This window comes from Balaenoptera acutorostrata, chromosome 10, assembly GCF_949987535.1.
Source record: "Balaenoptera acutorostrata chromosome 10, mBalAcu1.1, whole genome shotgun sequence".
NCBI lineage: Eukaryota > Metazoa > Chordata > Mammalia > Artiodactyla > Balaenopteridae > Balaenoptera > Balaenoptera acutorostrata.
Window position 1 is genome coordinate 71286112 of NC_080073.1, and position 24174 is coordinate 71310285.

At 39.5% G+C, this 24174-nt stretch overlaps 1 protein-coding gene across 1 annotated transcript in view; it reads left to right on the forward strand.

Moving 5' to 3' along the window:
• DNAH8 (dynein axonemal heavy chain 8) overlaps nucleotides 1-24174 on the forward strand; it is a 337653-nt gene that overhangs the window by 219635 nt on the left and 93844 nt on the right. Inside the window, exons 75-82 of the mRNA XM_057555266.1 lie at nucleotides 932-1087; nucleotides 2543-2725; nucleotides 6806-6911; nucleotides 8585-8837; nucleotides 8937-9127; nucleotides 13649-13770; nucleotides 16783-16901; nucleotides 18485-18687. Coding sequence (XP_057411249.1) covers nucleotides 932-1087; nucleotides 2543-2725; nucleotides 6806-6911; nucleotides 8585-8837; nucleotides 8937-9127; nucleotides 13649-13770; nucleotides 16783-16901; nucleotides 18485-18687 — 1333 coding nt within the window. The remainder of the gene's footprint in view (nucleotides 1-931; nucleotides 1088-2542; nucleotides 2726-6805; nucleotides 6912-8584; nucleotides 8838-8936; nucleotides 9128-13648; nucleotides 13771-16782; nucleotides 16902-18484; nucleotides 18688-24174) is intronic.

Consider the following 24174-nt stretch of genomic DNA (forward strand, 5'->3'; position numbering starts at 1 on the left):
ACTTATTTAATTTTTCAATTCCACACCTTTCTTCGTTGCAAGTGGGAGATAATATTTTTTAATTTCACTCTCCTAATCACCTGCTGTCCCAGTGGATCTTCGCTGTGTCTTAGGATCAGCACTCACGGTAGCATAAAGGCAATAGTTGAATTCAGAGGATAGCGTATAAGAAGGTAGAGGGATGAGGACTGAACCTTTGGGAATCCTCACACTTAGGCAGGGGGAGGGATCACTGGAGAAGTAAAGAGTTCAAAGCCAATTGGCTAATGCAAAGATCAACCAGCCCAGTGTGTCTATTTTAACTAATAACAAACATTGATCTAAAATTGGGGGACCCCACCAGGCATTTAGAACTCTAATTTTTTTTAATGTAAAAATATAAAAAGTGAATGTATAAGTCTTTTAGGTTGATTTTATGCAAAGTATCATATTCTTACGTTATGTCACTCTTAGAGACAGAATACATGGATGGACCCTTAGTTTGACTCAGTGTATCATTTTTGACATTTCCATGCTTATTTTTTAATCACTTATTCATCTCATAGGTGTCCTGAGAAGATAAGTGAATATCACAAAAATGCAAGTTAGTTTGCTTTCTCTGAATGATTGTAGCTATGTAAGTTTAAAGGATTAATCCTTGATCACTTCTCTTCCATCTGCTGGAACAGAACTCTGACCTTCCATCTAAAGAATGCCACTTGATTCTCCTCTTTTGATCTGAGACCCCCATCACACACCCAGGGCTTCCACAAAGTCATGACCCACCAAGTTTTGAAAATTAATTTTTGTGTGTTACTTTTATTTTTATAAGTAAGGCTTCCTATACAGTCCTTAGAATTCTTAGTCACTTATCCAACATATCTCTGGTTTCCACTCAGGAACAGGCACATTCTTTGTAACATTTATATAGCAATGAACTCTTTATTTGTAGGTAACCTCTCTGAACCATAAGTATTTCCGCACGCATTTGGAGGACAGTCTTTCCTTGGGCCGACCCCTTCTCATTGAGGACATTCGTGAAGAGTTGGATCCAGCCCTGGATAATGTATTAGAAAAGAATTTCATTAAATCAGGCACCACTTTCAAGGTGAGCTTCAAAAAAGGAAAAAAAAAAAAAGAAAAAAAAAAAGAAAAGGAAAAGAAGAAAAGAACAATTGTGACATCTCCGTATCTTTTTGAGCATAGCAGTGAAGACAATTTCCTTCAGGTGGTACTATTTGACATGCTGGAAAAAATTATTTCCAAACTCATATTCAGTGTTCCTTTTTTAAAAAATAGTATATAAAAAATACAAGGGGAGAACAATATCTTGGTAACAATAGCCATTTATCCAAAACTAACGTATTAAGGAAAGGCATCTTGTCATAGTAATAATATATTAGTGTTACATACAAAATATGTACATTTTAGCAGCTCTGAGAAAGTTGGTTTTCAAGCCACGTATACATCTATACAATAAAGCCTGTGTTTCCTCACTGGATAAAATGGCATTTTTAGTTAAGTCTATGGACAATGATTTTATTTCTCTCTTTATTAACTTTCAATCCAAACTCACAGACTTTGCTGGAAGCAGTGGAATACGGTTCCCGATCATTGGTGATAACATGAATTGTTTTCAATACAAGTGTTTCTTTTTTAATTGGTTTCATTCTTTACTTTTAGGCTTCTGTGGTTTTATTGAATGACAGCATTTCTGACTGAGATTTTTTGCTTTGGACAACTTAATTTCATGAATATCAGTGAATAAGAATGCCAATTTTCTCATTAAACAAAGACAGATTTATTCAGAAAAATTTTCTTCATAATTCTTTTATATGCCATATTTAATATGCCAAAAGAGGTTGTAGTATGTCCATTCCTGAAGGCCTTTTAAAAGACCCAGATTCTTATCTGCAATGTGAAGGTCATGATGCCTAAGAATTAGTGCCTTAGCAATGTGGTTTTCAATCACATGAAGTATTAAGATTAATTAAAAATTTAAGTCATTTTAAAATGTTATAATTTCCACCTGAGTTTTAGGTAGCAAACCCAGTTGGTTTTAATACACTGAAAATTGTGGTGTTTAAGATAAGTGTTATCTTTCTGGGAAAAAAAAGTTGGCATTTTTTTCCTCTGAAAATTTCATTAACCCTTTCTCTTGTCAAATATGCTTCAGATATGACTGTGAAATGCAAAAAGAAATAACACTTCTTATAAACACAACAAATTTCCATAGCAGGAAACAATTTCCTCAGGTGGGAAAAAACAGTCAAATATGAGGCATGTCTGAGTTTTCCTTTATTCAACATTTGTTTTGGACAAATTTTTCATTTAATTTGCTTGGTGTCATGGCTAAAAACATTTTCAGGCAGGACCACAAGTCTAAATTATTCTAAAGGAATAGGCTTTATTATTTAAGATCACTGATTAAAATTTTACAACTGATTTTTGTAATTCATTCGTTTCACTGCACTGACTTTTGATAAACTCTCTCCTAAATTGAACCCAAATTTCTTGTCTTGTCCTTTAAGCTGTTTGTAATTTAATATTTGAATCGATGTAGGTGAAAGTCGGAGATAAGGAATGTGATATCATGGATACATTTAAACTTTATATTACAACAAAGTTACCAAACCCTGCCTTTACCCCTGAGATCAATGCTAAAACATCAGTCATTGATTTTACTGTTACCATGAAAGGACTTGAGAACCAGTTACTAAGGAGGGTAATTCTAACAGAGAAACAGGTAATAATTTCTCAAGGTAAAGAACTTCTACTTATAATAAATTATAATAAACGTTTTAAATGTATTGGGAAATTGTTGAGTATATGGAAAAGAAAAAATTGAGCAAATCATAGTTACCTTTGTTAGCATAAATATTTGTTTTGTAGTCTCAAGTCCTGTTGAGAAATCATGTAACTCACCTCTCCTCCAACACCAAAAGCACACGTGCACACACACACCACTCTTTCTACTTCTGACTTTAAAGCTTTGGGTATGTTGACTTTCATATCTATTGCCCTATGGATGAATAGTCTTGGATACACCTGGAAAATTCAATAAAATAATGGAAAAGAAGAACTTGCTCTGAAAGAGTATTGTTACCACTATAGTAGTTTCAACTACTACACTACAATAGTAATTGATAGTACTTGATTGTAATTGATAACACCACAATCTAATAATCTAATGATCTAGAGAGCCATACTTTTATCTTAATTAAATGAAACTTGCACTGAAGCAGAGAAGTTAAGTATAATTGAGGGTTCTGATAAAACAAAGAAGAAGTTAAGGCTGGAAGATTTTAAGAGACTGATAGATTAAACTAAGTTTTAAGATAAAGCTCAGAAAACATTAAATGTTATGTATAAAATATAATTTTATATATTTGTATTGTATAACATATATTTCCATAAAATCTGAGAAAGTTTATATTTGCTAAAATATAATTAATGTTAGTATTAAGGTTTCAAGGAAAAGGCAAGGTTAGAAATAATAAGACCAGAGATGCATAAAATGGGAGGGTGAGAGAAAGAATGGCAGAAGAAGACTTAAGGAAAGGAGGAAAGGAAGTGATATGAACAGATGGCTACAAATACAGAGGAAGATTCAAAAAGGAAAAGAGAAATGATGCTGACACCAAAGAAATAGAGGGCTCAGTAAAAAGAGAAGTAAAATCCTACCTGGTTAATAAGAAATGGCTAACTCGGGGCAGGCCCTTGAAAGGCGGCCAGTCTGGTGGAGTAAAAGGAGCCCAGTTCCAGCTTCCACTCTCATTAGCTGTTTTTTTTTCTTTTAATATTTATGTATTTATTTATTTATCTTGGCTGCACCAGGTCTTAGTTGCGGGCACGCAGGATCTTCATTGCGGCACATGGGATTTTTAGTTGCGGCATGCAGACTTCTTAGTTGTGGCATGCATGCGGGATCTAGTTCCCTGACCAGGGATTGAACCTGGGCCCCCTGTATTGGGAGCATGGAGTCTTACCCACTGGACCACTAGGGAAGTCCCCCCTCATTAGCTGTTTGATCTTAGTTTCCAAGAAACTGCCCAGGGCTTATGCAATCTAGAAAGGGAATCGTCTCACTTTCACAGTCTGGCAGAGAGCATGGACCCCTCAGTTCACTGCCTCGATCACCTCTTAGGGCCACGTGGTGTCAACTGTTGAAAATTAGTCCTTCCTTCTTGGTCTACCTGGTGCTGTTGTCTGTTCTGAGATGGTGCCTCATTGGTCCAGATCCCCCATGCAGGCTACACTAACTTCTGTAAAGCAGCCCACACCACCATCTAAGGTACACTGCACGTCCCCAGAGCACCCCATGCCCACTCTTCTAGGCCTTAGCTTCCTCTTCAAGAGATGCGCTAGGATGCTAACGCCAGCCTTGCTGGAAAAAACAAAGTGCACACTTAATCTGCAGGAGGACATCCTAACTGTGATGTTTAACCCTCCTAACAATCCTGCTCTTACACCCCCATTTTACAGATGAACAAATGGAGACCAAGGAGAATAAGGTCTTAACCCGTAAGAGCACGTAGACTTTCCACTCTGCCAAGCCTCGTAGATAAGCTCTACAGGTCATGCTGTAAAACTCACAAGTTGTCCACTGTACCATGATGCTTGTTTTTCCATATCACACTGAAAAGGACGCTAACATGATTTCATTTTGTCCACATATTTCTATACTGCCACTGTTAGGATGACTGCTTTAATGAAGACAATTCATTAGCTATTCTCTGCAAATACAGCCATGATCTTCGTCACCACCCCATCAAATACCGCAAGCCACTAGTACAATGGCAGTATACTAGTCTTGGGGTTGGGGGACAAGGATATTAGGCTCATCCCTGCTAGTAACTAGTTGTGTCTATTATATTGCCATGTTATTTGGAGTTAATATTTCTGGATCCTCAGTTTCCCCAGATGTAAAATAAACTTGTTGAACTAAATTCAGTACACTTCAATTTAACGAATATTTATTAGGTTGAGTCACTTCTCTGCAAAGCCTCAAGATAAGTGCTGTCAAGAATACAAAAATGAATAGGGGATAAACACCAAGGTCCTACTGTATAGCACAGAGGACTATATTCAATACCCTATGATAAACCATAATGGAAAAGAATATAAAAAAAGAATATATATATATATATATATATACATATATATATATATATATATAACTGAATCACTTTGCTGTACAGCAGTAATTAACACAACATTGTAAATCAACTATACTTCAATTTTTAAAAATGAATAGGACAAGTTCCTGCCCTCTAGATGCACAGAATCTAGTTGGAGGGATACAGCCGACACACAGATTGTGATGCAAGCCATAGTAGATGTACAGAGGAATGCCGTGCTGTGGGTTTTAACTGACAAACTGGTTTAGGAAGACTTTCTGAAAGTGGTGGCATTTCTGTAGCAGTTTTTCAAGAAACTTTCTCAAATAAGTAGTTTAAAAACACATTTTTAATGCAATTCTAAGTACAGTGTGTGATTCTGTATAAGATCAAAAAAGAATGCTACAGGGCTTCCCTGGTGGTGCAGTGGTTGAGAATCCGCCTGCTAGTGCAGGGGACACGGGTTCGAGCCCTGGTCCGGGAGGATCCCACATGCCACGGAGCAACTAAGTCCGTGCACCACAACAATTGAGCCTGTGCTTTAGAGCCCGTGAGCCACAACTACTGAGCCCACGTGCCACAACCACTGAAGCCCACGCGCCTATAGCCTGTGCTCTGCAACAAGAGAAGACACCACAATGAGAGGCCCACGTACCGCAACGAAGAGTAGCTCCCGCTCGCCGCAACTAGAGAAAGCCTGTGTGCAGCAATGAAGACCCAATGCAGCCAAAAATAAATAAATAAAATAAATAAATAAATTTTAAAAAAGTAGTATTAAAGAAAATGCTATAAAGAATGCTTTTGAGACAATTTAATTTACTCTATATTTAGCAAGAGTATTATATCCATGTTAAATATTCTGAATTTGAAAATTGCACTATGGTTGTATAAGAGAATGTCTTGTTGCCTAGGAGATGTGTTAAAGTTTTTACAGATAAAGTATCATGACACATGCAAACAGTTCAGCAATAATAATAACAGTAATGATAAAAAGTATTATATAGAAATAGTGATAAAGCAAAATGTTATTTGAGGAATCTAGGTGAAGGGTATATGAGAGTTCATTGTACCAGTCTTGTAACTTTTCTGAAAGTTTGAAATTTTTTTCAAAGTATAATTTTAAGAGTATATTATTTATGTAGGAAAGAATATACCTTCCAGACATCCAATTTAGCCCCTCTGGTAGAAGATGCAAAAAAATGGAAAATGGATTTGTATTGGCAGCTGGCTATGTCAAAGCAGGTACCTGGTGGTCCTATAGTCAGGTCCCAGCTCAGGAGCTCCATTTGGCTTGAGTAGCCTCTTGGTTACTTGCTTTAATGCTTCTTTGTTTCTACCCCTTCTAACTGCAAATGAAGTTAGCATTTCTCACTGAGGCGGTATGTGGGAACAGGGCAAAGAGAATGGGACACTCTTAATTTAAAAAAACTTAAAGCTGGGAAGAGAGCTGAACAAAATTATTTTAGCAGTTTTATCTCATGCATGCCAGTGTTAAGTGCTATGGAAACTTAATGCTAGTGGGCATAATCTTTAAAAAACTTTCCAGAGAAACAAAAACACAAATAAATAGATTTGAGTAACGATAGTATCATTTGAATGGCACTTTGGTTTAAACTTTTAAAAATGAATAATAAACACTAGTAGTTTGCATTTGCCATAATAACTGGTAATTACAGTTCTGATGTTTTTTTTTTTTTTAATAACAGGAGTTAGAGTCTGAGAGGGTTAAACTTTTGGAGGATGTGACTTTTAATAAGCGGAAGATGAAAGAACTTGAAGATAACCTTCTCTACAAATTAAGTGCTACAAAAGGTATTGTGTTATTAAGAAATAATCACATAATGGATTATGAATAAGAATTTCTTGTACCCTCTTTTCAATGCTCTCATGATTACAGATGTTAGGAAACATTGAGTTATCCACGCAAAAACAAGCGAGGCAATTTCCATATAGACATTACAGAGGGACTGCAGAGAATCTGATATCTGAATTAGCAACCGGCGTCTGAGCATTTGATAATAACACAGTTTTCTTGATATAATTGCTCTCTCCTGAGAAAAATAAGGGCTCCCAATAGAGCTAGGTAACTCACAATAGGCTAACTTGCTTGCCGAAAGGAAACTAATGTGCTCAATCTATTTTGTGTTTTTTAGATTGACTCTTTCATTTGGAGTTGAAATGCAATTGCCACTGTGGGTTATGATGTGTGTAATGTTGTCAGAGACATTTGAGCAGCCCAGGCTCAGTCACTCTGGACTTGACCTCCCACTTAGAAGTCAGGGATAGGTTCTCCTCTGGGCAGTCAGATCATCGTACCACCCCCTGGGATATATTGTTCTGTAGTAGGCAAATTACAGCAACCTAAATTCTACCATTCATTAGCAATCTAATGATGAATACTTCCCAAAAGCACTTTAACCCTTGGATTTAAAAACAAAAAACCAAAATAACTTAGCCTTCCAGAAGTACATTAAGTGTTACTCTCACAGCAGTCTCGAGCACTTTAAGGTGACCTCGTGGAAAAGGCCTTTTATCTGCCGTCATTGCACTGCTTGTGCTGACGAAGTTGTCTGTCTCTTGGTCCATGACATCTCCCAGCCATTTGATGCCTCTGGGCATTGTAAATATTACCAAGGAGGACTGACTGAGGATCCAGCCAAGAGTGTGAGGTTAGTCACAATTTGGACTTCCCTAGCAGACCTAGCGTGCCCATCAGAGCAGCTAACTCAGCACCTTCCAGAAGCACCCACCTGCTTCTAGGTAGGCCAGAGCACCGCTCTCTGCAGATATCGTGACCGTTATCTCAGCACCTCCAGAGCACCTTTCTGTGTCCTAAAATTGAGATATTTTTATTTTTATGTTTATCGTCATAGACATGTTATGTCTGTTAAAAACAATAATGAAGAGTAAAACTAAAAATAAAATCAGGATTTTTCTTCCTGGTTAGACACTTCCACTATCTCCTAACTCGTTAGAGACATAGAAGGACCAGAGTTCTCAATGTCAAGGACTGTTGAACTAAAGCAGGAGTAGAGAAAGTACGATTCACCTGCAAGCTGGTGTGTAACTCACACTGTGAGACAAGTGGGAAGGAAAAGCCCGTGATACTGTGAGGGGAACCATCAAGATGATAATGGAGGTGAAAGCCACGTCATAGGAACAGCTGAAACCACTGGGACTGGAGGGAGATGTGAATTTTCTTCAGACATTTGAAGACCAGATTTTTGGGCTGCCTTGAGAATTGCCTTTTGCAGATTTTCAGGCAGAGTGGGGGACAAACCCTAGGCAGGAATGTTTAGAACGGATTCAGGCGTTGGATGCCTGGTTAGACTGGAAGGCTTTCACTGTCTTAAGATTCTGCCCTTCCATCCTGTGGGCTTTGAAGAAGTCAAGTTGAAAATTAACGCGGTGATTTCAGAAGTGATGCATCTCGTTTCCGTGGCTTTCCCGTCTTGTGTTCCACAGATTTCCTGTTTGGTTTTTAGGTTCCTTGGTAGATGACGAATCTCTCATCGGTGTCCTCCACACCACCAAGCAGACAGCAGCTGAAGTAAGTGAAAAACTACACGTGGCCGCGGAAACAGAGATCAAGATTAACACGGCCCAGGAGGAGTTCCGGCCCGCGGCCACCCGAGGCAGCATCCTCTACTTTCTCATCACAGAGATGAGCATGGTCAACATCATGTACCAGACCTCGCTGGCCCAGTTCTTGAAGTTATTTGACCAGTCCATGGCCAGGTGGGGCCTCACTACCTTGCCCCCCAAATTTTGTGTGTATTCCTACCTACTCTCTTAGAAATGGATTTTTACCTCTTTGATTTTTGAAACATATTGCAGGTCTGAGAAGTCTCCACTGCCTCAAAAGAGAATTACAAATATTATTGAGTATCTGACCTATGAAGTTTTTACATATTCTGTCAGAGGCTTGTACGAGAACCACAAGTTCCTCTTTGTACTCCTCATGACCTTAAAAATCGATCTTCAGAGAGGAACAGTGAAGCACAGAGAGTTTCAGGCTCTCATTAAAGGTGAAGGGTTTGGGATATGGATGTGCTATGTAAAGGAGATTGCTTTAGGCATGCTCTTTGATGTCCTGTAGACCCATTCTTGTAATACCCGGAGGAATTAAGTTCTAATGGAAGTGAAGTTCTTTATGTATACCTCTTCCCCCACGTCCCCCCCCACCCCCGCTGATTTCCATTCATTTTACTCTGGTTACTCAAGATGATTGATTTCAGGTCTGTGTTAACTCTGCAGTTTTTAGTTACTTAATTAAGTTTGAGCATTGTTGCTTATGATTAGGAGACCCAAATGCCAAAGGGGAGAATAGTGAGCTTTCTACTGCAAGAGATCAATTCCTTAAGCAAGGGGTTATAATGATGTTTAAGACTGTAACAAAAAGCACACTTGTATTTTATATTTGAAGAGGACCCTGCTCATTGCTTATCTCCATGTTAAAAGTATAATTAAGGAGACAAAAGAGTGGTATTTTCACTCAATTCAGCTAAACAAGTATTTATTGAGCATATACTATGCAAACCTGCCATACTGGTGTTTGGGATACAAGGAAAAACCAGACATTGCTTTAAAAGAAATAAAGTCTCATAATTCAAATAAAGATAATTGAAAAAAACCCCTGCAAAATAAGGCAGAATAACCTGTGTTATAAGAGAGCTAAAAACAAAGTGTTATATCTGAAAGGAGGGAGAGATTACATGTGGTTGGTGAGATCAAGAGAAGCTCCTTGGAAAATATGCCTTTGCAGGTTAAGCCATGAATTTTTCAGGTTATTTGATACCTGGGGAAAATGGTCCAATCTTTTTCTTATTTTTTTTTAATCTTTATTAGTTTAATAAATCATTTTCTAGCAGCCCTTCTCCCCCAAAAGAAGAAAGTGACATTTGAAATGGACCATGGATGATAGGTAGAAATGAAGAAAACTTCCATGCTAAGACAGAACAGCATGGAAAAAGAAATGAGTGGAGTATGTACATCGGTGAGCCTTGGTTCCTAGAGGAAAGATTTCTTGATCTGATAAGAAATAAGGAGTTGTGTAAGGTAGTGATGTGATCCTTTTATTGTTCTTTAGGAAGGTTACTCTGGCAGACATGTGTAGATTAGAGAAAAGTGGTTTAAGGGAGTCTGTTATAAGCTTCCCAACCACAGGAAATGCATTCCCATCCTAGGGTGAAGACAATGGGAATATAAAGGAAGACACAAATATGAGAGATCGTGAAAGTAAAATGACAAAGGACTGGGTGTAAGAGCCAAGAGAGGGTCAGAAATGAGTCTAAGATTTCTGCTCTGTGCAAAGATTTCTGGTCTGGATGGTTGAAAGAAGAGCTACTTTGAGAAATGTCAGAGTGGGGGCATAATGAATGTGATTTTGGGACCTAGTTTTAGTCAGGATAGGCCAGGTTTTGTGGCCATAAAAACAATCCTCAAATTTCAACACAACAAAAGTATACTTCTCCTTTACTCTCTATCTGACATGCTTGTCCTGGTCGCCCAGGAATCCAAATTGCTTCCATAATTACTATGGAAGAGGGACAGGATGTGGCAAATTGTGTGCTGGCTCTTGAAGGTTACCCCACAAGTGACACACGTCACGCTCATATTTCATTAGCCCAAGTAAGATGCATGGCCACAACTAAATTCAAAGAGAGAGGGAAGTGCCCCAGAGCCACATCCAACATGGAAGCTGCATCACAGCTTCGGTGGAGGGTAGCGGATAGATGGATAAGCCTAAGGTTTGGCAGGCGGGAGTGTGGACGTGGAAATGTGGAGAGGGCTGGTGCACAGCGAGGGTCTGGGGCTCAAACCAAGAAGTTGCAGGACAGGGGGACTTTATAACTAGCGACAAAGTACCAGCCTCTGTGGACTGCAGCCTAATGCCCCCATAGGTCAGACAGGATTTGTCGTGGCTCAGAGGATCCCAGCCTGTGACTGGGACAAGTGAAGCCTAGGGGGCAGCATGTAGATCTGAGGCATCCTCCCCATCAAGACACAAACCCACCCCACCTCACCTCTCCCTACCCAGCACACCCAGCCAAGCCAGAGCTATTCCTTGAAAGAGACTGGATTCTTGGAAAGTCTTTAAATCCGAGGAGACCGAGAAACGCAGCAACACAGTGGGGAGGGAACTTGTGAGGAGGATTTGATTTGTCACAGAAAAATAAAGAAGGCTGCACATCTCAGCTGTGGTTAGAGCACATCTGTGACCCCATTTCATGAAACTGGAGAGTCAGGGAGAACCGGATTGTATAGGATCAGGAGAGTCAGTGAGGGGAGTTTGGATTTATTTGAGTTGGCGATAGGGAGCCCTCGAATGTTTTATGAGCAGGGGAGTAGCATGAGCAATGCGTTAGAAGATTAATTTGGGATTTTATGATGGGTGGATTATCAGTACAGTCAGCACAGCACAGTAAAAGAGTTGAAAAAAAAATCAAAACTGGTTTATTGTACAGTTTGTATTAGTTTTGAACTGGCTTACAGTTTGACCAAATTATTTTTTAAAAGATGGTAGGACTTTGTTTTTAATGTTTTTTTACAGAGTTAACAAATATGGCCCTTAGATCATTGATATTTTTTTTATCATTTTGAACTCAGTACTTAAGGGGGAAAGAAGAAAGACTTATTTGTCATAGCAGAAATGTTTGATTTCCCTTTGTATTAATTCCTACTAGTTTTCTGCAATATTTGGAAGGTGCCTTTGACGTTTCTTCTTCAACCGAGAATGTCAGAACACTTTGAAAAATGAAATAGATACCAGGGGCAATCCTGCACTGTAGAGTAATTGATATACCTGTTTCCGCTGCCTGGTTATTTTAGAAAGATATCATCTTTCTTTTGTTGTAAACCATGGGCAGAAAGACACATTAGAGGGTCTTCTCTTGCCTTCCAGGTTGGATTGGACCTGAGCCTTCCAGAACAGAGAGTTAATGTCAAAATAACAGCTAATGATTACATAGCTCTTACTCTGGGCCATGACTGTTGTTGGCTTTCTACATACATTCATTTATTTAATCTTCACAGCAATCCATCTGATGGATTCTATTATTACACTCATTTGGCAGAAGAGAGAACTGAGAGAAACTGAGTTTTTGTCCAAGTTTATGCATCTAGCAAGTGGCAGAGCCAGGATATTTGGGGGAATAGGATGGGCTGTGATGGTTCTGGGTTAGTTTAGGTGCATGGTATGTTGGAAACACTGATGTAGCTTAAATATCTTCTCCTGATGTCTTTGAGGTATATGTTTACATGAAATCACTGTGAGGGGGAAACAACCAAGAAGAAAAGGTACGCGTCTACCTCCGTGTTAGAGGAGAGAATCCCTTAAATCTTCAGGTGACTTTCTCTAGGGCTTGCTTCTCCTATGGTAAACTCAGTGTTAGCAGAAATGGTGCTAGAATAAGGTCTCCTCTTTCACCTGGTCGCTGCGGGGGGTGGGGGCGTGTGGGAGGAAGATTTACAGGTTCTAAAGGTGTTGTGGCACTCAGAGCCCCTGACTCCACGGTGGAGCAAAGGGACTTACACGAAAGGAGTACTTCAGCTCATTCACCTTCTCAGGAAGATGCTGGAGGGGAGAACAGAGACCTGTAGTCCCCTCCACCGGCCACCTCCCCTGTTTTTGTCCCCGGGTTGATAAGTGAAGTGGAGGGATTTGATGAGTTCTTCAGGAAGGTTATAGAATTTAAAAGTTCAAGAACCACTGTTTGGCATACATCTGAATTAAACAACAGAGCTGGAATTATTATGATAAAACATTGCTAAAGACATGCAATAGAGGAATTTTGAAAGTGCAGATATAATCACACATCTTGGTGGAGATTGTCACACTGAATGTGCTCATTTGACGTGTGATTTGCTTCAAAATACAATCCAGTGCTATCACTCACATTCTCCACTCGACTCGGTGAGAGCAGGAGCCCTGTTGGGTTTCCTCTGCTTTATCCCCAGTGCCTGGAATATGCCGGATACATAGCGGTGGCTCAGTGAATGTTTGTTGAATAAATGAATGAATAAATGATTTGAACATTAATTACCCCCTTAAAAACCTTAAAAACCCACAGATGTATTATACTCCTCTCTTCCTCTTTCCCTCCATCCCTTCATCTATCCATTTATCCATCTTTTTGACCTGATAAAAAATATTTCAATAGTATTGAATATCAAACTTCTGGAGGAGTGATGACTAAGAAATGACTTTTAAAATCACACATGAAAAGATCAACCGATTCATTGATATCAAAATTATAAATTTCAGATAGTTAAAAAACAATAAAAAGGCAAACATCTGCTACCACCTGAGAAAAATTCTTTGCAGGGAAAAATGACAGTGAGTTGCTATCTGTATAAGATGGTATAAATCACTAACACTTGAAGGAACTGTACCCAAAAAAGGTAACCACATTTTCTATAACGTGATTATTTTCCAATTTTCCCATTTTTGTGTGTGATATGGTTATCTCATTTTTTATTATTTGGAAAATAAATTTCTTAAAAATAGAGCACAAGCTGACCTGATTCCCACTGACACCTTTCCCCAGGGGGAGCAGCTCTAGATCTGAAAGCCTGCCCTCCCAAACCGTTTCGCTGGATCCTTGATATGACCTGGCTGAATCTTGTGGAACTGAGTAAACTCCCGCAATTTGCAGAAATTATGAACCAGGTAATAAAGGGTTGGAAAAAAGTACAGATCTGTAAACCCAAACACACCTGGGCCATTTAAACTGGGGCCTCCTGGTGACAAACCCTTCAACCAGAGGAGTCAACACACTTGTGTAGCTTTAAGGCGCTGTGGCTCTCCTAGGGGGTTGGGGGCGGGGCACAGAAGGATATCCCAAGGAACCTTTTCACAGGTGCAGGCAACTGCCTTTACTTCTGTGTGGTGGGCATGGATCATTTATAACCTGCTTGAGTTGCTATCAGAATCAGAACTCTTTTATTCTGGGTGGGTGGACCCTTTTATTATAGACTCGATGTATTCACTGCCTATGATTAAATAATTTGTGCAAATTTGAATTTGAGGCAAGTGAAGAGGTTGAGGTCCTTTTTAAAAAAATCAGTCATTTCAATGGTGAAAGTATTTATAAAATGGTGAAGTTATAAATCGTGAAAATGGTGAAACAGACCCCGATTTACCCGTTTTTCTTATCTGAAAATGTAAATTGGTTGTTGTGGATTAGTTGTTGATTCAGCTCTCACCGGAAAACAATTATGCAACTCAGAATAAAGACAGTTGTTTATTACTGAGGTCTGTTGGTTACAACTGTGTGTCACCAATGGAGGGCCTGCAGTTTCCCAGTGTCAAATGCTGATAATCATCTTTTTTGCGGTTGCTGGTGATGGACAAAGTGAGTGATTGGTAGCCTTACCCCTAGGCTGAGGATGGCAGAAGCCTCACACTGTCACCATGTGATTCCCTCCCCTCCACAGACATCCTATCCCCCACCCAAGAGTACACTAGGTGTGTTTGTTTAGGGGTACTTCTGGAACATTATGTATTCTTTACCCATTCACCATGGTTGGGTCAGAGTCAACTGGATAAAGTCCCTGGACTATATCTGTGGTGGACAGTAAGCTTTGTTTTTTTACTACAGCCACAGTTGAGTCTTCCAAACCCAAACAAATACTTTGAAAAAAAAAAGTGGTCTGGGTCTGGTCCGAGACTGGGTAAAGGCAGCCTTCAAGTACCACTGGAAAAAATCACCCCTCTGCTGATGGGTTATATTAATATAAGGATATACAGTATCATTTGCCTCGGTCAGTTAGATTTTAAGTACCCTTGGTGTAGAATCTGGTGGCTACTACTGCTTACTATGGGTAGGTACTTTGCAACAATAATAACTGTGCAAGGGAAGTATTATTGACACGATTTATAGATGAGATAACTGACATTCAAAGAGGTTAAGCACTTGCCCAAGGCCACATAGCCCATAAATGGTAAAGCTGTAATTTGACCCCATGCTCATGACACCATGAGTTATTTCTGTCCAACTTCTTTTACACCATTGGATGGGCCAGAAGGGAAGAGGAAGAATTGTTCTCCGGAAACTTGCAGAAGTTTGCCATCAGGGGGACCTGCCATCAGATGGCCAAGAGTTTGGCCTGTCTGTGGCAGGAAGGGAGGAAACAGGAGATCAATCTCCCAGCTGAGTGGGTGTCAGAAATTGAAACAAAAATAGCCTCAAACAGCAGCTGCCCTGCCTTGGCATCCCAGGCCAAACTGTTTAACACCTGGAGGTGGTTTTGCTAGAAGCGAGGGCCAGGAATGGGACATGCAGGAGCAAGGGGCTGGGAGTTATCCCACCACAGATGCAGCTCGCCCTGAAAGCTTTATATGGTAGAGTCAAAATTAGCAGATGGAAGGCCAGTAGGTTGAGAATACGCACCCTGTTTCTTCTTGGAACTCCTTCTCTTTAGCAGCCAGTGTGGAGGAGACCTGCAGGGGGCGCTCTGGGTAGCAGAGCACAGGTACCAGTGCAGTAGGGTGGGGCTGCAGCAGCACCCAGGCCCTCCAAGCCCTCTGCCAGGCAGATTCTTTTGGCAGCAGCCAACTAGGGAGAGCCGCTGCAATCTTCAGAGAAAGATGGCAGCTGTGAAACATTTCAGAAATTCTCCTCCATCTTTTAGTGTCCCAGGGACAAAGTTGGAGCAACTGATTTACAGAGCAATTGTTTTGTTATTAACTTGCACCCTGTCTGTATCCTAGATGATGAATTGCTTGTATGGTGTGGACTTTGGGCGGTTATTCAACCTCTCTGTGCCTCAGTAAAAAGTGGGGATAAGAGAAGTAAAAGTACAGTCCTTGGGTCTGGCACATAGTATCTGCTATATAAATATTTGCCATTAGTGCTTGCCGTGGCTTTTAAAACATGCTTCAGACACTGTCTAAATAATCCAGCCTGATTGTTGCTGAGGAGCTGCGTCAGGCTCACCGATCTATAGTTTCTGTAATTGGTTTTGACAGCACTCGGACTTCAGGGAGCATCCTTTAATACCTCTGAAAACCTGTGGTTCTCTCCATGCTTCTGAAAGAACAGGTGTTTGAGACCAGCTGTTGGAGAGACTTCATCCATTCTTAGGTTTGAGGTCTCCAGGTGGGGGGATGACCAGGAAAATAAGAGTTTTGATTTTGTCATCTATCACTAGTTTAAGTCGAGGTCCACATGTAGAGGTTTGGGTATCAAAGTGGTCTATGTCAGTGGTTCTCATCCAAGGGCAACCTGGTACCACACCCCAGAGTGCATCGACAATTCTGGAGACCTTTTTTATTGCCACACATCAGGGGCAGAGGTGCTCCTGGTGACTAGTGGGTAGAGCCAGGGATGCAGCTAAACAACGTAAAATGCACAGGACAGCCTCTCTCCACACTAAATTAATCTGGCCCTAAATGCCCATAGTGCGGAGGTTGAGAAGCCCTGGTCTATGTTTCTTCCTGCCCAGTCGTTTAGTGTAATTGATACATAGTCCTAATTTTAGCAAATAACGTAGAAGAGCAATGGAAAAACTGAAAGGGAATCATAATATCCAATCTATCTGAGTCACTGGTTCTGAAGAAAAATGTAAACAGTGTGGTTATGTTTAAAAAATTAGCTGCCTATAAAGAATGACCTTCTCAGGTTATTCAATTTTAATTGCATATATTCCTGGGGCTTGCTAATCAGCTTATTTATTTTAGATATCTCGTAATGAGAAGGGATGGAAAATCTGGTTTGATAAAGATGCTCCAGAGGAGGAAATCATCCCTGATGGATATAATGACTCACTAGATACCTGCCACAAGCTTTTACTTATCAGGTGAGAATAGGTATTATCAGACCTAGAGCATCACTTTATAGTGTCAAATTACAGATCCCACCTCAGTGAGCTTACTTCACTATGTCCCACTAGTTACTGTAATAGATGTATGTGCTTCCAAACTGAAGTTTGGGATGGCAAATAAAATGGTGAAAGGTATATTTTGATAACGTGTTAATGATAGTGCTTTTAGCAAAACACATATGAAAAATATGTTCTTACTATTCACTTTGGTCATCATTTACCATTGAATGAATCATTTATTGTTGAATTTACTTCTGTAAAAGAATAGATCTCACAGAGTTACAAGGCAATTAGATTTTAAGCTAAAACCAAGAATATTGTGCTATTGAAACATATAAATGCTGTTTTGGCTATTAAAATGGAAGCAAAAGTTTGAAAGTGATGTTGAGGAAGAATATTCTTCCTTTTCTTTCTCACTTTTCATGTTTTCTCAACATGCAGTAGCTCAAAGAAGGCTTCTATATTGGAAGATGTGTGTGTGTGTGTGTGTGTGTGTGTGTGTGTGTGTGTGGCGGGGTGTGTGTGTGTGGTGGGCAAGACAGAAGGGTAGAGTTGGGGGAGATGAAACCACCAAGAGAATAACAAAAAGATGTCGGATTATGTTGGAGTCGTTTTTGTCTTTCCTAATGTTATATCCCTGAGTTTTCTTAGAAAAGTTGTTTCCTGGTTGTTGTCACTCTTTGAGAGTGATTAGAGCTGTCAGCAGTGATGACCTCAGGACTTGCAGACTGCAAAATGGCTATTTGTTTTTATTAGAATAGGTGTGTCTTATATCCATCATTTTAAAATTGAATCTATGTCAAATGAATAATGCAATCTACTAACAAATAAGAATCCATAGAGCTTGTCTGTGATCCAAAAATATCAAATGATATTTATTTAATGTGTCATTGTGTGTAGAACCTGCTACAGTGTAGGCTACACAGATGGTATTAAATAAATGCTTGCTGATCAAGCTATTTCTAACACCATTGACACATTATCTCCCCCTGAAGACTGCAGAACCTCGAGTATGCAGCAGGCCAGCCCCCATCATGTACTGGACCTGGCAGAGAACACCTCCCCTTGCATCCCTGCTGAGTCCCTGGCACCAAGACCAGGGCCTGATGTATAGTATTCACTCCATAAATATTTGTCAAAGAATGAATGTGCTCCTGTGTATTAGTTTGAATGAGGAATTGCTTACCTGAAGCTGATAGCTTAGTTACTAGGGATAATCACTGATGTGTTTTAAAAAGAAAATAACTAAAGCTTCAGAGTAGTTGCTGCTTCCTCTGAAAATGAGACGTTTGGATCAGTTGACTTTTAAGTTCCCTTCTAGATTGGCAACAGAACTGGCTCTGACCTACTCCTTGCCAATGCCTAGCATCAAAACTACATGAATAAACTTGCATTCATCCAAGGATAGAAAACCTTGCCATCCATCTTACACATATCTGCATAAAGGAAGATTAGCTCATTATCCTTTTGCTAACTAACTATGTGTTCTTTATGTGCTTAGCATTAGATAGAATTTTAAAAACCTGAATTTATTTCCTCTAACATGTGTGCATTTCTAGGTCTTGGTGCCCAGACCGTACTGTTTTTCAAGCAAGAAAGTATATTGCAGATTCTTTGGAGGAAAAGTACACAGAACCAGTTATCTTAAATCTGGAGAAAACTTGGGAAGAAAGTGATACACGAACACCTCTGATATGTTTTCTGTCCATGGGATCTGATCCCACAGTTCAAGTTGACGCATTGGCCAAGAAACTGAAGCTGGGTATGATCAGCAACCTATGAAATTTAGCAAAACCTCTATATTGTTGCCTCCAATTTTGCCTTTCATAATTTTATAGTGTATTCTTATAAATACATTGATAAAATTCATAAATATTAGAAAACTATTAAACTCCTTCTTTCCTCCCCTTTCAGATCTCCTGGAGTGAGTGTGTGATACAGATACCTTTGTGCAGAGAGGAACACACTCATCTATCATATACTGATTTTTTTTAACATCTTTATTGGAGTATAATTGCTTTACAATGGTGTGTTAGTTTCTGTTGTATAACAAAGTGAATCAGCTATACATATACATACATCCCCATATCTCCTCCCTCTTGCGTCTCCCTCCCCCTGTTCCTATCCCACGCCTCTAGGTGGACACAAAGCACCAAGCTGATCTCCCTGTGCTATGTGGCTGCTTCCCACTAGCTATCTATTTTACATTTGGTAGTGCATGTATGTCCATGCCACTCTCTCACTTTGTCCCAACTTACCCTTCCCCCTCCCCATGTCCTCAAGTCCATTCTCTACGTCTGCATGGTATATCTCTCCACCTGTTTGTATCATCTTTAATTTCTTTCATCAGTGTCTTATAGTTCTCTGCATACAGGTCTTTTGTCTCCTTAGGTAGGTTATTCCTAGGTATTTTATTCTTTTTTTGCAATGGTAAATGGGAGTGTTTTCTTCATTTCTCTTCCAGATTTTTCATCATTAGGGTATAGGCATGCAAGAGATTTCTGTGCATTAATTTTGTATCCTGCTACTTTACCAAACTCAATGACAAGCTCTAGTAGTTTTCTGGTAGCATCTTTAGGATTCTCTATGTATAGTATCCTGTCATCTGCAAACAGTGACAGCTTTACTTCTTCTTTTCCAATTTGGATTCCTTTTATTTCTTTTTCTTCTCTGATTGCTGTGACTAAAACTTCCAAAACTATGTTGAATAATAGTGGTGAGAGTGGGCAACTTTGTCTTGTTCCTGATCTTAGAGGAAATGGTTTCAGTTTTTCACCATTGAGAACGATGTTGGCTGTGGGTTTGTCATATATGGCCTTTGTTATGTTGAGTTGAGTTCCCTCTATGCCTACTTTCTGGAGGGTTTTTATCATAAATTGGTGGTGAATTTTGTCGAAAGCTTTTTCTGCATCTATTGAGATGATCATATGGTTTTTATTCTTCACTTTGTTAATATGATGTATCACATTGATTGATTTGTGTATATTGAAGAATCCTTGCATCCCTGGGATAAATCCCACTTGATCATGGCATATGATCCTGTTAATGTGTTGTTGGATTCTGTTTGCTAGTATTTTGTTGAGGATTTCTGCATCTATGTTTATCAGTGATATTGGCCTGTAGTTTTCTTTTTTTGTGACATCTTCGTCTGGTTTTGGTATCAGGGTGATGGTGGCCTCGTAGAATGAGTTTGGGAGTGTTCCTCCCTCTGCTATATTTTGGAAGAGTTTGAGAAGGATAGGTGTTAACTCTTCTCTGAATGTTTGATAGAATTCACCTGTGAAGCCATCTGGTCCTGGGCTTTTGTTTATTGGAAGATTTTTATTATTTATTTATTTATTTTTATTTTTGGCTGTGTTGGGTCTTTGTTTCTCTGCGAGGGCTTTCTCTAGTTGCGGCAAGCGGGGGCCACTCTTCATCGTGGTGTGCAGGCCTCTCACTATCACGGCCTCTCTTCTTGCGGAGCACAGGTTCCAGACGCACAGGCTCAGTAGTTGTGGCTCACGGGTCCAGTTGCTCCGCGGTATGTGGGATCTTCCCAGACCAGGGCTTGAACCCGTGTCCCCTGCATTGGCAGGCGGACTCTCAACCACTGCACCACCAGGGAAGCCCTATTGGAAGATTTTTAATCACAGTTTCAATTTCAGTGCTTGTGATTGGTCTGTTGATATTTTCTATTTCTTCCTGGTTCAGTCTCAGAAGGTTGTGCTTTTCTAAGAATTTGTCCATTTCTTCCAGGTTGTCCATTTTATTGGCATATAGTTGCTTGAAGTAATCTCTCATGATCCTTTTAATTTCTGCAGTGTCAGTTGCTACTTCTCCATTTTCATTTCTAATTCTATTGATTTGAGTCTTCTCTCTTTTTTTCTTGATGAGTCTGGCTAATGGTTTATCAAATTTGTTTATCTTCTCAAGGAACCAGCTTTTAGTTTTATTGATCTTTGCTATAGTTTCCTTCATTTCTTTTTCATTTATTTCTGATCTGATCTTTATGATTTCTTTCCTTCTGCTAACTTTGGGGTTTTTTGTTGTTCTTCTTTCTCTAATTGCTTTAGGTGTAGGTTAGGTTATTTATTTGAGATGTTTCTTGTTTCTTGAGGTAGGATTGTATTGCTACAAACTTCCCTCTTAGAACTGCTTTTGCAGCATCCCATAGGTTTTGGGTCATCGTGTTTTCATTGTCATTTGTTTCTAGGTATTTTTTGATTTCTTCAGTGATCTCTTGGTTATTTAGTAGTGTATTGTTTAGCCTCCATGTGTTTGTATTTGTTACAGATTTTTTCCTATAATTGATATCTAGTCTCATAGCATTGTGGTCGGAATAGATACTTGATACGATTTCAATTTTCTTAAATTTACCAAGGCTTGATTTGTGACCCAAGATATGATCTGTCCTAGAGAATGTTCCATGAGCACTTGAGAAGAAAGTGTAATCTGCTATTTTTGGATGGAACGTGCTATAAATATCAATTAAGTCCATCTTGTTTAATGTATCATTTAAAGCTTGTGTTTCCTTATTTATTTTCATTTTGGATAATCTGTCCATTGGTGAAAGTGAGGTGTTACAGTCCCCTACTATTATTGTGTTACTGTCAATTTTCCCTTTTATGGCTCTTAGCATTTGCCTTATGTATTGAGGTGCTCCTATGTTGGGTGCATAAATATTTACAATTGTTATATCTTCTCCTTGGATTGATCCCTTGATCATTATGTAGTGTCCTCCTTTTTCTCTTGTAATAGTCTTTATTTTAAAGTCTATTTGGTCTGATATGAGAATTGCTACTCCAGCTTTCTTTTGATTCCAATTTGCATGGAATATCTTTTTCCATCCCCTTACTTTCAGTCTGTATGTGTCCCTAGGTCTGAAGTGGGTCTCTTTTAGACAGCATATGTACGGGTCTTGTTTTTGTATCCATTCAGCCAGTCTGTGTCTTTTGGTTGGATCATTGAATCCATTTACATTTAAGGTAATTATCGATATGTATGTTCCTGTTACCATTTTCTTAATTGTTTTGTGTTTGTTGTTGTAGGTCTTTTCCTTCTCTTGTGTTTCCTGCCTAGAGAAGTTCCTTTAGCATTTGTTGTAGAGCTGGTTTGGTGGGCTGAATTCTCTTAGCTTTTGCTTACCTGTAAAGGTTTTAACTTCTCCATCGAATCTGAATGAGATCCTTGCTGGGTAGAATAATCTTGGTTGTAGGTTTTCCCTTTCATCACTTTAAATATGTCCTGCCACTCCCTTCTGGCTTGCGAGTTTCTGCTGAAAGATCAGCTGTTAACATTATGGGGATTCTATTGTATGCTATTTGTTGCTTTTCCCTTGCTGCTTTTAATATTTTTTCTTTGTATTTAATTTTTGATAGTTTGATTAATATGTGTCTTGGCATGTTTCTCCTTGGATTTATCCTGTATGGGACTCTCTGTGCTTTCTGGACTTGGTTGAATATTTCCTTTCCCATATTAGGGAAGTTTTCAACTATAATCTCTTCAAATATTTTCTCAGCCCCCTTTTTTTCCCCTTCTTCTTCTGGGACCCCTATAATTCAAATGTTGTTGCGTTTCATGTTGTCCCAGAGGTCTCTGAGACTGTCCTCAATTCTTTTCATTCTTTTTTCTTTATTCTGCTCTGCAGTAGTTATTTCCACTGTGTTATCTTCTAGGTCACTTATCTGTTCTTCTGCCTCAGTTATTCTGCTATTGATTCCTTCCGGAGAATTTTTAATTTCATTTATTGTGTTGTTCATCATTGTTTGTTTGCTCTTTAGTTTTTCTAGGTCCTTGTTAAAAGTTTCTTGCATTTTCTCCATTCTATTACCAAGATTTTGGATCATCTTTACTATCATTACTCTGAATTCTTTTTCAGGTAGACTGTCTATTTCCTATTCATTTGTTTGGTCTGGTGGGTTTTTACCTTGCTCCTTCATCTGCTGTGTATTTCTCTGTCTTCTCATTTTGCTTAACTTACTTTGTTTGGGGTCTCCATTTCGCAGGCTGCAGGTTCGTAGTTCCCGTTGTTTTTGGTGTCTGCCCCTAGTGGGTAAGGTTGGTTCAGTGGGTTGTGTAGGCTTCCTGGTGGAGGGGACTGGTGCCTTTGTTCTGGTGGATTAGGCTGGATCTCGTCTTTCTGGTGGGCAGGACCACATCCAGTGGTGTGTTTTGGGGTGTCTGTGAACTTACTATGATTTTAGGCAGCCTCTCTGCTCATGGGTGGGCTTGTGTTCCTGTCTTGCTAGTTGTTTGGCATAGGGTGTCCAGCACTGTGGCTTGCTGGTCGTTGAGTGGAGCTAGGTCTTAGCGTTGAGATGGAGATCTCTGGGAGAGCTTTCGCCATTTGATATTACCCGGGGCCAGGAGGTCTCTGGTGGACCAGTGTCCTGAACTCGGCTGGCCCACCTCAGAGGCTCAGGCCTGACACCCGGCCAGAGCACCAAGACCCTTCTGGGAAGTCTGAGGTCTTCCGCCAGCATTCAGTAGGTGTTCTGTAAGAGTTGTTCCACATGTGGATGTAGTTTTGATGTATTTGTGGGAGGAAGGTGATCTCCATGTCTTACTTCTCTGCCATCTTGAAGGCGGCCCTCTGATTTTCTTTTAAGTTGTAAGCAGATATCCATACTACATGGATAACTGAGTAGCAAGAATGAACATTCAAGAGCAAGTTTTACTGCCATGTCTATATGGATTTATAACAACGCCTGTTTTATCACAAATTGAAAAACTGTAACCATTTTATTGTAATGCATAGTAATTTAGGGATTCATTCATTCATGCTTTCATTCAGTAACCCCTTAGTAGGGGCAGTGTACTAGATTCAGGGAGTACAGAGATGAGTACAACATAGCTGGGAAAGACAGATGTGTAAAAAGGTAATAGAAGACAATTTGACAAACTGTTGTAACAGAGTTATATAGACATGCCTGATTATAAGATCCAGACCTAGCCAGACTGCATGAGGTATAGAGGAAAGCATCATATTGATGATATTTTGAGTAGTATCTTAAAAATAGATAAAAATTGGGAGGTGGTGGCGGAGAGAAGGAAAGTTATTCCAGGGTGAGGAGGTAGGGCAAGGAGTTATAAACACATAAGCTGTGAGTCAGCAGGACTAAGGAACAAGGACCTGAGTGATGCAGAGCACATCTTATCAAGAATGAACCATCTTCTTCTGGGATGGCTGTATATAGGCGGGAGGTTTATTTTTAAAAATTTTTTAAACATCTTTATTGGAGTATAATTGCTTTAAAATGGTGTGTTA